We start from the raw sequence: 12,289 nt of genomic DNA, 5'->3' as shown, positions 1-12,289 counted from the left end.
TGGCCGAATAGGAAAATTCAAGATGTGAAGTTAGAAAAGCAGGTATGAGTGCGCAAGCCTTGTGACTTTCCAACGTTCAAAAGAAGATGCATCAAAGTGTCATCAGCATAACGCATGAATATTGGGTTGTTTGGTTTCCTTGTAAGAGATGTGGGGTGGTTAGAAATTTTTTCTCAGGCAAAGACTTTTCTTTAAGCAAGTTGTCGTGGCCGAGTGGTTAAGGCGATGGATTTGAAATCCATTGGGGTCTCCCCTCGCAGGCTCGAATCCTGCCGACAACGAAGGGCTGGTTCCTTTAAGTGCTTAATACTCACTTCATTTCTTAACTGAAAATGGTTTTCTCCTACTATGACAACTGTAATTGTGGTTCTCATACTCGACCCTGATTCAAAGTTTCTGAGAGTCACGAACAGCAAAAGCTGTCAGGTAAGACATTCTAAACAGGGAACCAAGAAAGGAAGCTCTCAACTTTAAACAGAAGATATATCGGTGTGTCATCAGCAAAACGCTTGAATGTTGTCTAGCTTGGTTGAGTTGTAAGAGAATTGCTTGATTAGAAATGTTTTCTCAGCCAATTTCGACCTTTGCAGTTGTTGAAGTTCCATGTACCTTCTGCAATTGACGGAATTTCTCGTACTGATTCTCAGAATGACACCTCTTTTATTTGCAATAAAGGCAGAAACGAGACCTGTTTTTCCGCGGACGCCTTTCAGGGAAGCCAAAAGTTACTACTTACAGAGCGATGGTGGTATAATGGTGAGCATAGCTGCCTTCCAAGCAGTTGACCCGGGTTCGATTCCCGGCCATCGCAGCTTATTGGCTTCCAAGCAGTTGACCCAGTGAACACTGCTCCTCACAAGTAGTATGTGGAAGAGGTCAATTCCAGAAAGGTCCCGGTGGTACTAATTCTATTCCATTTGGCATTCATTAAGGCCACTGAGCTCTCTGGGACTCTCAGAGCTTTAGAGATTTTTTCATATCCTTCCCTTTAGACAAGCCGCGCCATAGTTATAGTGTGTTGGTCAGTTGGCTCTGACATGCAGTTTAAATTCTTGGACCTATTATAGACATTTGTGTGCCTTTTTAAACTATGTACATCCAGTCCATTTAATTTGCCAAGGGTGAACTCCAGTTAGGTTTTAGACACATCTCCAGGATCGTTTCAGCAAACACGATGGATATAAAATTAAAAAATCCTAATGTAGCACATACTTTTTCCAGTACTGTCAATGTCTTGCAAAAGGTAGTTGGAAAAAATATTTTTGGTTGTAGAGGAAACTGCCAGTACCAAAAATGACTGCAGTGCTCAAGGTCTGACATCTTGAGCAGTGATATTTATATGGCTGCCATCAAATTCATTCAGAAGTTTCCTTTGCTTGATCTTTATCGAACTAAAGTTCAGCAAGATTTTTTTTAAAAAATGTTTTTTTTTTTTTTTTTTTGAGACATTACCCCAATTTGCTAAGTAATGTAAAAAACAAAGAAAGTGCCAATTACTTTACATAACTTATGGTTTGAAATGTAAATTTATTTATCTAGTCTTTAAAATAAAATTGAAGAAAAGGTGAAGTTTAGAACCACCGTATATATATATATATATATATATATTTTTTTTTTTTACAAGGGACCGAAAAAAGCATCGCTTCTGACAGCTGCTGATGGTTAATGATAGTGAAAATTTCAGCCGTGGTCAAATTCTGTCAAAATCTGATCATAACTTTGAAAGTAAATTGTTATTTATAGGTGGGTTTAAATCTAAATCTTATTGTACCTGGGCAGAGGGCTGTGTTGCATCCTTGGCTCTGTGTCTGCTGGCTTTGACAGCGGGGTCCTGCAGGAGAGGCCAGGGGCCGTCTGTAGCGCTGCCTGACTCCACCACTGCATGGCTCTGCACACGCTGTCCAGACACTCCACACACTCCAGTGACACAGATCTACAAGAGCAGAACGATTATCATTTCCACCCTTGACTCTGTTCTCAGCCTAATTATAATAACTGTAATTATCCCATTGATTGCTGTAATTGCTGTATTTCTAACCGTACTCATCAGCCTCCACAATAACAAAAGTGTTTGTTTTGATGGACTTTTCTTCAAGCATACTTGAGCTGTTGAGATGACACAGTTTAGACTTAACGTTGTTGTATTCATTTGGAGTAAATAAAACCAATGGATATTTTTACTGAGCAGTTTTTACATATTTGAACTCACAATGATGAAGAAAAACACCTCAATTATTTGACGTGCAAATCAAATTGAAGGTCCACCGGGCACGGTGTTACCTCAGAGCCCTTCATATCTACAGAAAATGTAAAGGGCCGGAGAAAACTGGAGGGATGATTGTTAGCATCTTAACTATCTAGTGATGAGAACTAATCATCTGAACCTGCTGCAGTGAACTAAACCACAATAAAACCAATGAAATCCTGGGATCACACTGTAGATTTTTCCTATAGATTCCATAGAAAATGGTCCCTTCTCTCCTGTTGCAAATTAATCCCAACCTATAGATATTAACTTTTAGTTATTCAGTTTAACTAAATAATACAACCATTAATTGAAATCTTTCTGTTGGAAAACTGGGAGGGAATTTGTATTTCCATGTTTCTCTTTATATTGCTTTATCTCCCTCATACAACTGGTCTTCACATCCTTTCATGTTTTATGTGACGTTTTAATTGTCTTGTTGGACCGTTCCATTTGACTTTACTCTTCCCATATTTCAAAACACCCCATTCTCTTTTCCAGAGAACCATGCCGGAGTCATTTCATTACCACAGTCCCCTCTGACCCAATCTGTAAATCACTTTTTCTTTGGTGTCATGCTTGTCAAACTATGACTCGTTCCCTGAGTTTTCTGCATATAATATTTTAAGAGAGCAAAGTGTCAGACAGCTGCAACACGCTGTGGACCAAAACTGTCCTGTTCATTACTTTTCCATGCTGTGGAGGAAAAGAAGGAACTGGAGCTTGACAAAGACTAACTGAGGAACTGACTGCATTTGTGCACTAAGATACTGGAAGTGTGAGTAACCTTTTGTACAAAAACCTTTACCTCTGCAGATGTTAGCATCTGGACAGTCCCTCTCCTCCACCAGTGGTCCTGGACACTGGCTCTCCTCCTCTCGAGTGACTGGAAGACCAGAATCCAGGTCCAAACAGGCCCGGAAGCGCCTCTGGATCGATATCATCTTTGTGCCACTGATAAACCCTGCTGGTGAAGTGCTGTCCTGCAGGGAGGACGAGGGTACACACGGAGAACAGGACGTCCACTCGGACCACTCGCTGAGGATGACTGAAGGATGAGAGGAAGAAGCAGGGTCACAGGATGAAGGAGCTGTTCAGGAAGGAGCTCTTTTCATCACCTCGCTTTCTTACCTTCACATTCTCTCATGTCACACTGCAGAGTCCCGTCATGGCAAAGACTGGAGGACAGAAAAGACAGAAAACCAAAAACAATTTAGTATGTCAAATAGAGTAAGAAATCCCAGACGATGTTCAGTGAAAGACAAACAGATAAGCTGAGAAAAAACAATAGTAAATAACATTTAAGATGTAGCACAGGTACAGTGGTAACTATGGCAAAGGTCCTTTACACTGCATTTATATTATGTACATATACATATTATGCAAGTGTTGTTTCAAATGTGAAATGTGTCTGATAAAACAACAGAAAAACACAAAAGCTTGATGCAACAGATAACAGATTTTGGGTCACGACAGAAAGAACGAGATCGCGGCTAGAAGCGGCTGAAAACACCCGACCCATCGACCCATCGACCCCCATCGACCCATCGACCCATCGACCCCCATCGACCCCCATCGACCCATCGACCCCCATCGACCCCCATCGACCCATCGACCCCCATCGACCCATCGACCCCCATCGACCCCCATCGACCCCCATCGACCCATCGACCCCCATCGACCCATCGACCCCCATCGACCCATCGACCCATCGACCCAATCCTGCATAATCAGAGGAAAATGGATGGATGGATGGATGGGTGGATAGATGGATGGGTGGATGGATGGATGATGAATGGATGGATGGATGGATGTATGGATAATGGATGGATGGATGGATGGGTGGATGGATGGATGATGAATGGATGGATGGATGGATGGATGGATGGATGGATGGATGGATGATGGATGGATGGATGGATGATGGATGGATGGATGTATGGATAATGGATGGATGTATGGATGGATGATGGATGGATGGATGGATGGATGGATGGATGGATGGATGGATGGATGGATGGATGATGGATGGATGGATGGATGGATGGATGGATGGATGGATGGATGGATGGATAGCAGAAAACATTTGTTTCCAACAGCTGGTGTCTCACCAGGTGCTGCAGCCGATAGTGACGGTGTCCCCCTGAAGGACAGTGACAGGTGAGGGGGGTTGTCCCGAAGCGTGGTGCTGCAGGTGGATGCAGCCACACTCCTCTGGAGGAACACAGGTACCGTTCTGCTGCAGCAGGTCCTGCAAGGAAACACCATTCATGAAAAACAAGACGTGGAACAGTGGGACAATGTTTTTAGGTCGTTTTTAAAGATGTACAATTAAGGGCCAACATTTTTTTTTTCTGAATATATACAATTGTATTGCTGACGGTACAGACGAGGCAAAAAGGTATATTTATGTTGTAGCTATTTTTTTTTTTTAATCATTTACATATTCAGCGACATGAAACATAAATGTAATCCATAATATCCATTAAAATGAATTATTGGTAACTGTCATGCTCTACAAATCTGGTGATCTGCTTTCTGTTCCATATTTCATTGTCGCTCCTCCCCGCTGCTGTTTTCATATCATCATCCGTCTGTCAGAACATTTTCAGCTTGTTGCAATAAATCAAAGCTGGAAGTTTTCTAAACTGGGCCAAACAACATTATAAAATTGTCATCACGACTCGTATCAAAATGATGTATTAACAACAATATGCAGCACAGTCCAAAGTCATGCCCGTGTAACTTTGATGAGGCATTAGAGAACACAATTGATCAGAGCTGTTTGGCTCTGTGTCGTGTCCCAGTGTCTTTCCTGTTTTATTTTTGTCCCTCTCTGTGTTTGTATTTTCAGATGTTTCTGCAGCTCATCAATACTCGGTGGAGGCTCCACTTGCTGCTGGTTTCCCCGGTGACAGGAACAGCTGATCCACATTGCTCTAATCAACCCAAACAGTTTATCTCCTCCCGGTCCGGTTCTCCACTTTCGTCAGATTGCTCTGTCTTCCTCTGTGGTAGTTCAACTCTGAGTTTTTCTCTTCGTTTCTTTGTGAACTGATGACGTGTCGCTCAGATCCAGTCCATGTCCAGCCTGCAGGACTCCAGTCCATGTCCAGCCTGCAGGACTCCAGTCCATGTCCAGCCTGCAGGACTCCAGTCCATGTCCAGCCTGCAGGACTCCAGTCTCCAGTTTGCCTTTAGCTTCAGATGAGTTACAACCTGCTCCAGCCCTCACCGGCCCACTTCTTCACCCACCTGCTGCTCCAGTCTGCCTCAATGTGATCGACACCGACCTCGTTCAGCCTACATCATCATCATCATCATCCTTCTCTGTGTTTTCGATGCATCTCTAAACCTTTCTTCCTGAGTGTGTGTGCTGCGTTTGGTTCTCATGTCCGTTCACATAACAAAAATAAAATGCAACTATTTTCACATGTTGATTACAATGAATCAGAACAGACTTTAACATGTTTGTCACTGTCAACTGAAAATACATTTAGATGCTTCCAAATACAGAGTTTGAAATACCTGCTAGGACAAGGAGCTACATTTTTAAGGTAGACATTTTTTAATTGCTCACATGTACATCATATGTATTAAAATATAGATTGTGAGGTGTTTTTAATATGTCAAATAACAAAACATAAAAACTCTCATTTTGTGATGTATTATATACTAATTTGATTAAACTGTCTCAGTCACATGTGTCCTCTATGACCAGCAAACAAGGCCAATTCTTGAAAGGTAATATGTCTTTTACCTTGTCAGTCTCCACAGTTGTCTTTCCTGCCATCATGACTTTCAGAAACTAACAACCATGAACACTGAAGACACTTTAGCAGGTTTGAATGATCCACTTCTGGTTTGTTTGACTGTTAGTAAAAACTGTGACTTTTAAAATGTAGACTAAGGAGAGTGATGGATAACTAAAAAGATGTATAAAAACTGACCTGTGGACAGTAACAGCCCGGCGTGCACTCCCTGACACCTGAACACAGATGTTTATGACCCTGCAGTGCACACTGCTTCTCACACGGGACTCCACAGGCCGAGTACACAAACGGAGCTTCACAGTCTGCAAACGGGGGAAAACACATTAAGGTGATGTAATTCTTGGAGAATCCTGCATATATAAATGCTCATACGTACATGCATGGACTCAATCAGACACACTGATGAAATTGAAGATGATTTAAAAGGAACTTGATGTCCTTTGGTTGTTATTTCAGTGGTTTAAGAGAAGTAAATATTAAATGCAGCACCGAGGAGTGTTGACCAGCGTTAACTCACCATCACACTGACTGAGGCTGCACGCTCTGCTCTGTGTTTCTACAGGAGTGCACTGTTGCCCCCTGGTGGCTGAGGACAGAGCCACACGGTAGCGCTGCTGCCTCTGAGACTCACAGGAGCACTGAGACCAAACGCTCCACGCTGACATGGGGCAGCCTGCAGAAGATGTTGGGTAAGATCAAGTTATTTATGGTTCACTTCAATCTGTGAGGCATCACTTGAACTTGGTTGTAAATTAGATCCTAGTCAGCCTATTGTTAGGTTAATCATTGTGTAATGCATATATTTATTCACTAAGCATTAAGTTATCCTCTTGTACAATCAACATAAAGCTGGCATCTTGAACTACAGTACATTTAAAGCAGAAACAAAAATGTGATTAACACCCAGACAAAGTACAACAGAGTTCACTAATATCTGATCAATCATGGCTTTAATTGTTGGAATAGTTTAGTTAATGACAGCGCTGGATTATATATGTTATGAATTGATTTACATATACGATCTGTAACTCATATTTGAGAACAGTTGCATCTACAGTGAATTTAAACCAAACGTCAGGACATCCAGAATATTCAACTGGTCGTCCAGTAATTACCATCATCTTTCAAATAATAGCCATTCATGTTAATTTGCTGTGTGTGTGATCCACAAAAAAAATGCAAATGACCAAGTCCATTAACAAGGTATAAAAGGGATATTTAACATGTGACACAGAAGGTTCATAGAATGACTTCACCTGCCGACGTGAATCCCAGATTGAGTCGATCAGTCACGTCAATATCTACTCATCAAATCATTTACAACATAAAAATCAGATGTGCTTCACTTCATGACAGCAGGACACGACATCGGTTCTGTGACATCCAGAGGATCTGAGACAGCTGCCACTCTTTCACCGAATATATCTACGATTCATCAGCAACATTATCAATATTTAGTTCTCATATTTTATTGTTAACTGTTACACTGAGTCCTTAGTTTGCGTTCCCTTATTGTCTTAACGGATGGACTCGAGCTGGTATTCACACACACGAGCTGAATTTAACAAAAGTCTGTATGTTTATGGACTTTCTTGGTCGCTTGTTTTTATAGTATTTTATATAGTACTTTTATTACAATATGTCACATCAAAAGGTTGTATTTATACCAAGTTATGTATGAGGATTTATTTTTTTGTGCAAATTTCCGTGGCTTCTGGTGCAGAGAAATATTTTAGATCATCAGAGAAACCCAACAGTTCAAAAATGTTTTAATCGCACAGAAAACAATGATTTATACCGATTAGACTGCTGACCGCTGCTCTCTGTGTGTGTGTGTGTGTGTGTGTGTGTGTGTGTGTGTGTGTGTGTGTGTGTGTGTGTGTGTGTGTGTGTGTGTGTACCTGGACAGGGCTGTTTGTAGCACAGCTGGGTCTCCTCTCTGTTCCTCTCATCCTCCACCTCATCGGGACACCCTGCATCTCCTCCCTCCTCACACACGCACATCCTGTGGCGGGACACAGACCCCGCCCCACAGCTCCGGGAGCACGGTGACCATGGCGACCAGGGGCAAAAGTCATCTGTTGATCAGGGGTTCAATATGAAAAGAGTTTTCAATTCAATTTTATTTTTTTATTTTTTTTATATTTATTTATAAAGCGCCAAATCACAACAGGTTATTTCATGGCACTTAACACATTAAAGTCTTTACAGCAAGACTTTATAATATTATACAGAGAAACCAACAATTCAACAATTCAACAATTCAACATTTCAACAACTCAACAATTCAATAATTCAACATTTCCCACATAAGCTAGGAGGGAAAAACTCCTCTTTAAGGGAGAAAAAACTCCAACAGAGGGAAGAAAAACTCCCTTTAACAGGAAGAAACCTCCGACAGAACCAGGATCAGAGGTGGGCGGAGCTTCTGTTAACAGAACCAGGATCAGAGGTGGGCGGAGCTTCTGTTAACAGAACCGGGATCAGAGGTGGGCGGAGCTTCTGTTAACAGAATCAGGATCAGAGGTGGGCGGAGCTTCTGTTAACAGAACCGGGATCAGAGGTGGGCGGAGCATCTGTTAACAGAACCAGGATCAGAGGTGGGCGGAGCTTCTGTTAACAGAACCGGGATCAGAGGTGGGCGGAGCTTCTGTTAACAGAACTGGGATCAGAGGTGGGCGGAGCATCTGTTAACAGAACCAGGTTCAGAGGTGGGTGGAGCATCTGTTAACAGGAGCTTCTACCTCGACCGGTTGGGGTGAGAGGAGAGCAGAGAGAGAAAAGGACAGCATAGAGATAGAAGAGAAGAACTGTTGGTGGAGACAACAATCACAGAGCAGAGACATGCAGCTCCATGACGGGACATCTGGAAAAGAAAGAACAGAAACTACACGAGTGAAGGAACTGAATGGAGACAACAGATAATAAGAAGAAACTATGGGAGAGAAAAAGCATGAAGTTAATGAGATGTGATGGTGAGATATGAGTTATAGAGAGTTAAAGAGTGAGAGGAAAGAATCTCAGCGCATCACGAGGTTCCCCAGCAGCCTCGGCCTATAACAACAGAACTGCAGGATGGTTCAGGTCTACCTGAGCAGCTCCAACTATAAACTTTATCAAAAAGGAAAGTTTTGAATCCAATCTTAAAGCTAGAGAGTTTCTGCCCTCGAACACAAACTGGGAGCCTGAAAACTGAAGCTCCGCCTCCCATTCTACTTTTGGAAACTCTGGGAACCACAAGTAGACCAGCGTACTGAGAGAGAAGTGCTCTTTCAGGATGATGCAGTTCTGTAAGATCTGTCAGGATGATGTGGTTCTATAAGATCTGTCAGGATGTTGTGGTTCTATAAGATCTGTCAGGATGATGTGGTTCTGTAAGATCTGTCAGGATGTTGTGGTTCTATAAGATCTGTCAGGATGATGTGGTTCTGTAAGATCTGTCAGGATGATGTGGTTCTGTAAGATCTGTCAGGATGATGTGGTTCTATAAGATCTATCAGGATGTTGTGGTTCTATAAGGTCTGTCAGGATGATGTGGTTCTGTAAGATCTGTCAGGATGATGTGGTTCTATAAGATCTGTCAGGATGATGTGGTTCTGTAAGATCTGTCAGGATGATGTGGTTCTATAAGATCTGTCAGGATGATGTGGTTCTATAAGACCTGTCAGGATGATGTGGTTCTATAAGATCTGTCAGGATGATGTGGTTCTGTAAGACCTGTCAGGATGATGTGGTTCTATAAGACCTGTCAGGATGATGTGGTTCTGTAAGACCTGTCAGGATGATGTGGTTCTGTAAGATCTGTCAGGATGATGTGGTTCTATAAGATCTGTCAGGATGATGTGGTTCTATAAGATCTGTCAGGATGATATGGTTCTGTAAGATCTGTCAGGATGATGTGGTTCTGTAAGATCTCTGAGATCAGATGGAACGTGGTCATGAAGAGCTTCGTAAGTGAACAAGAGAATTTTAAATTATATTCTTGATTTAACAGGAAGCCAATAAAGAGAAGCTAAAACAAGAGAGTTCGTATGAACTCTATTTTCCTTCATAAAGTTTACATGCAAATAATGTGTCACGTCTTTGGTGAAAGGTCCTTTTTTTGACGGCTACGAATGGATGAATGAATGCATTATTTTATGAATGGTTGAATGAATGAGTGGATGAGCGGATGAGTGGATGGATGGATGAGTGGGTGAGTGGATGGATGGATGAGTGGATGAATGAATTATTTTATGAATGGTTGAATGAATGAATGAATGAGCGGATGTATGGATGAGTGGATGGATGATAGATGGGTGAGTGGATGGATGGATGAGTGGATGGATGGATAGATGGGTGAATGGATGAATGGATGAACACATGTTTGAGCGTATACACACCCAGACAGGGAGGGGCCTGGCAGGGCTGGGTTTCTCTGTCCGGCCCGCTGCAGTGAGACCCGTTGTTTCGTGGTGGAGGGTTGATGCAGGCTCGGCTTCGAACGTGTGTTCCCCGACCACAAGTCATGGAGCAGTCGGACCACACCGACCAGGGCGTCCAGCCACCGTCCACTGGAGACAGAACCGAGGACGTGGTCACGTGACGTTTATCTTCACGAGATCATCCGGCTGCAGTCGAACTCTTGTTATTCTACCGTATTACTGTGTACTCTAAAATAAATCCAGTGACCTACCTCTGCACTCAATGTCTTGGCAGTAAACTCCCTCCGGGGTGCACGTGCTAGGACGCAAAACAAAGAGAGTTGAAAAAAGTGGAATCTTTTTTCAGGGCAAATCCTTTCTCAGCCAAATCTTTGTGTGTTCGCCTTCATCCGTCTCACCATTGTTTGCACTCTCCCTGGACCCAGGTGTCTCCCACACTGAGCTGCTGGTCGTCAAGGAGACAGAGAGGCGGACATTGTCCTGGGCTGCAGGCTTTGTGCTGGACTTCCTCAAAGTTGCAATCTGTTCCTTCAGTCTCTGGGATCAGAGACCTGGCACACAACACAACACAACACAACACAACACAACACAACACAACACAACACAACACAATACAATACAATGCAACGCAACGCAACGCAACGCAACGCAACACAATACAATACAATACAATACAACACAACACAACACAACACAACACAACACAACACAACACAGAGGTTAACTGGAACGCCTGCTGGGAGACTCAGAAAATCAAAATGTAATTGGTTCAAAAGATTTATAGCCACATGACGTATTGTGCAAAGAATGACCTCAAACATGCAGTCAGAGTCATAAAGAAGAAGTCAGGCTGCTGTTCCTGGATTTCATTCATCATTCAGTTGTAATAAAATCACCACTGTGTAACCAACAGACTCCAGTCAGTCAGGAACCACAACACAGTGTCCTGAGCCCCTCTGAGCTGTACAGACTCCTGACCTACGACCCCGCCATGCCTTCACTTCCTGAGAATTCAATTCAATTCAACTTTATTTATAAAGCGCCAAATCACAACACAGGTTATTTCATGGCACTTAACACATTAAAGTCCTTACAGCAAGACGTTACAATATTATACAGAGAAACCAACAATTCAACAATTCCCACATAAGCTAGTAGGAAAAAACTCCTCTTTAAGGGAGAAAAACCTCCAACAGAGGGAAGAAAAACTCCCTTTAACAGGAAGAAACCTCCGACAGAACCAGACTCAGAGGTGGAGAACATCTGTTAACAGAACCAGGATCAGAGGTGGGTGAAGCTTCTGTTAACAGAACCAGGATCAGAGGTGGGTGGAGCATCTGCCTCCACCGGTTGGGGTGAGAGGAGAGCAGAGAGAGAAAAGGACAGCATAGAGATAGAAGAGAAGAACTGTTGGTGGAGACAACAATCACAGAGCAGAGACATGCAGCTCCATGACGGGACATCTGGAAAAGAAAGAACAGAAACTACACGAGCGAAGGAACTGAATGGAGACAACAGATAATAAGAAGAAACTATGGGAGAGAAGAAGATGGTGAGGTATGAGTCAGTTAAAGAGTAGGAGGAAGGATTTTCCTGATTTTATTAACATTACGTAGATGAAAGAAGGCAGTTCTGGAGATTTGCTTTATGTGGTGTCTAAAGGACAAATCCTCATCAAAGATGACTCCAAGGTTCCTCATAGTTTTGCTGGAGGCCAAGACAACATCATCTAGAGTAACTAAGTGATTACAGAAAGAGTTTCTGAGGTGTTTAGGACCAAGTACAAGAACTTCTGTTTTGTCTGAATTTAGAAGCAGGAAGTTTTTGGTCATCCAGGCCTTTATGTC

At 42.6% G+C, this 12,289-nt stretch overlaps 1 protein-coding gene and 2 non-coding genes across 3 annotated transcripts in view; 2 read left to right on the top strand and 1 right to left on the bottom strand.

Annotated features, from left to right (window-relative positions):
• The window catches only part of sspo (SCO-spondin), a 100,104-nt gene that overhangs the window by 24,267 nt on the left and 63,548 nt on the right, over positions 1–12,289 (bottom strand). Inside the window, exons 95-104 of the mRNA XM_069151234.1 lie at positions 10,841–10,993; positions 10,694–10,740; positions 10,401–10,571; positions 7,920–8,096; positions 6,536–6,691; positions 6,196–6,320; positions 4,357–4,496; positions 3,377–3,423; positions 3,054–3,293; positions 1,772–1,933 (exon numbers count right to left, since the gene is read on the bottom strand). Of these exons, the coding sequence (XP_069007335.1) occupies positions 1,772–1,933; positions 3,054–3,293; positions 3,377–3,423; positions 4,357–4,496; positions 6,196–6,320; positions 6,536–6,691; positions 7,920–8,096; positions 10,401–10,571; positions 10,694–10,740; positions 10,841–10,993 (1,418 nt within the window). The remainder of the gene's footprint in view (positions 1–1,771; positions 1,934–3,053; positions 3,294–3,376; positions 3,424–4,356; positions 4,497–6,195; positions 6,321–6,535; positions 6,692–7,919; positions 8,097–10,400; positions 10,572–10,693; positions 10,741–10,840; positions 10,994–12,289) is intronic.
• On the top strand, positions 200–281 carry trnas-uga (transfer RNA serine (anticodon UGA)). Its single transcript has one exon. It is a non-coding gene; the product is annotated as a tRNA-Ser (tRNA).
• On the top strand, positions 740–811 carry trnag-ucc (transfer RNA glycine (anticodon UCC)). Its single transcript has one exon. It is a non-coding gene; the product is annotated as a tRNA-Gly (tRNA).

The sequence above is a fragment of the Embiotoca jacksoni genome, unplaced genomic scaffold, assembly GCF_022577435.1.
Source record: "Embiotoca jacksoni isolate LCO1_2020_lvr unplaced genomic scaffold, fEmbJac1.0.p SCAF_17, whole genome shotgun sequence".
Taxonomy (NCBI): Eukaryota; Metazoa; Chordata; class Actinopteri; family Embiotocidae; genus Embiotoca; species Embiotoca jacksoni.
Note: the sequence above shows the minus strand (reverse complement) of the source record. Positions and strands in the feature narration are given on the sequence as shown.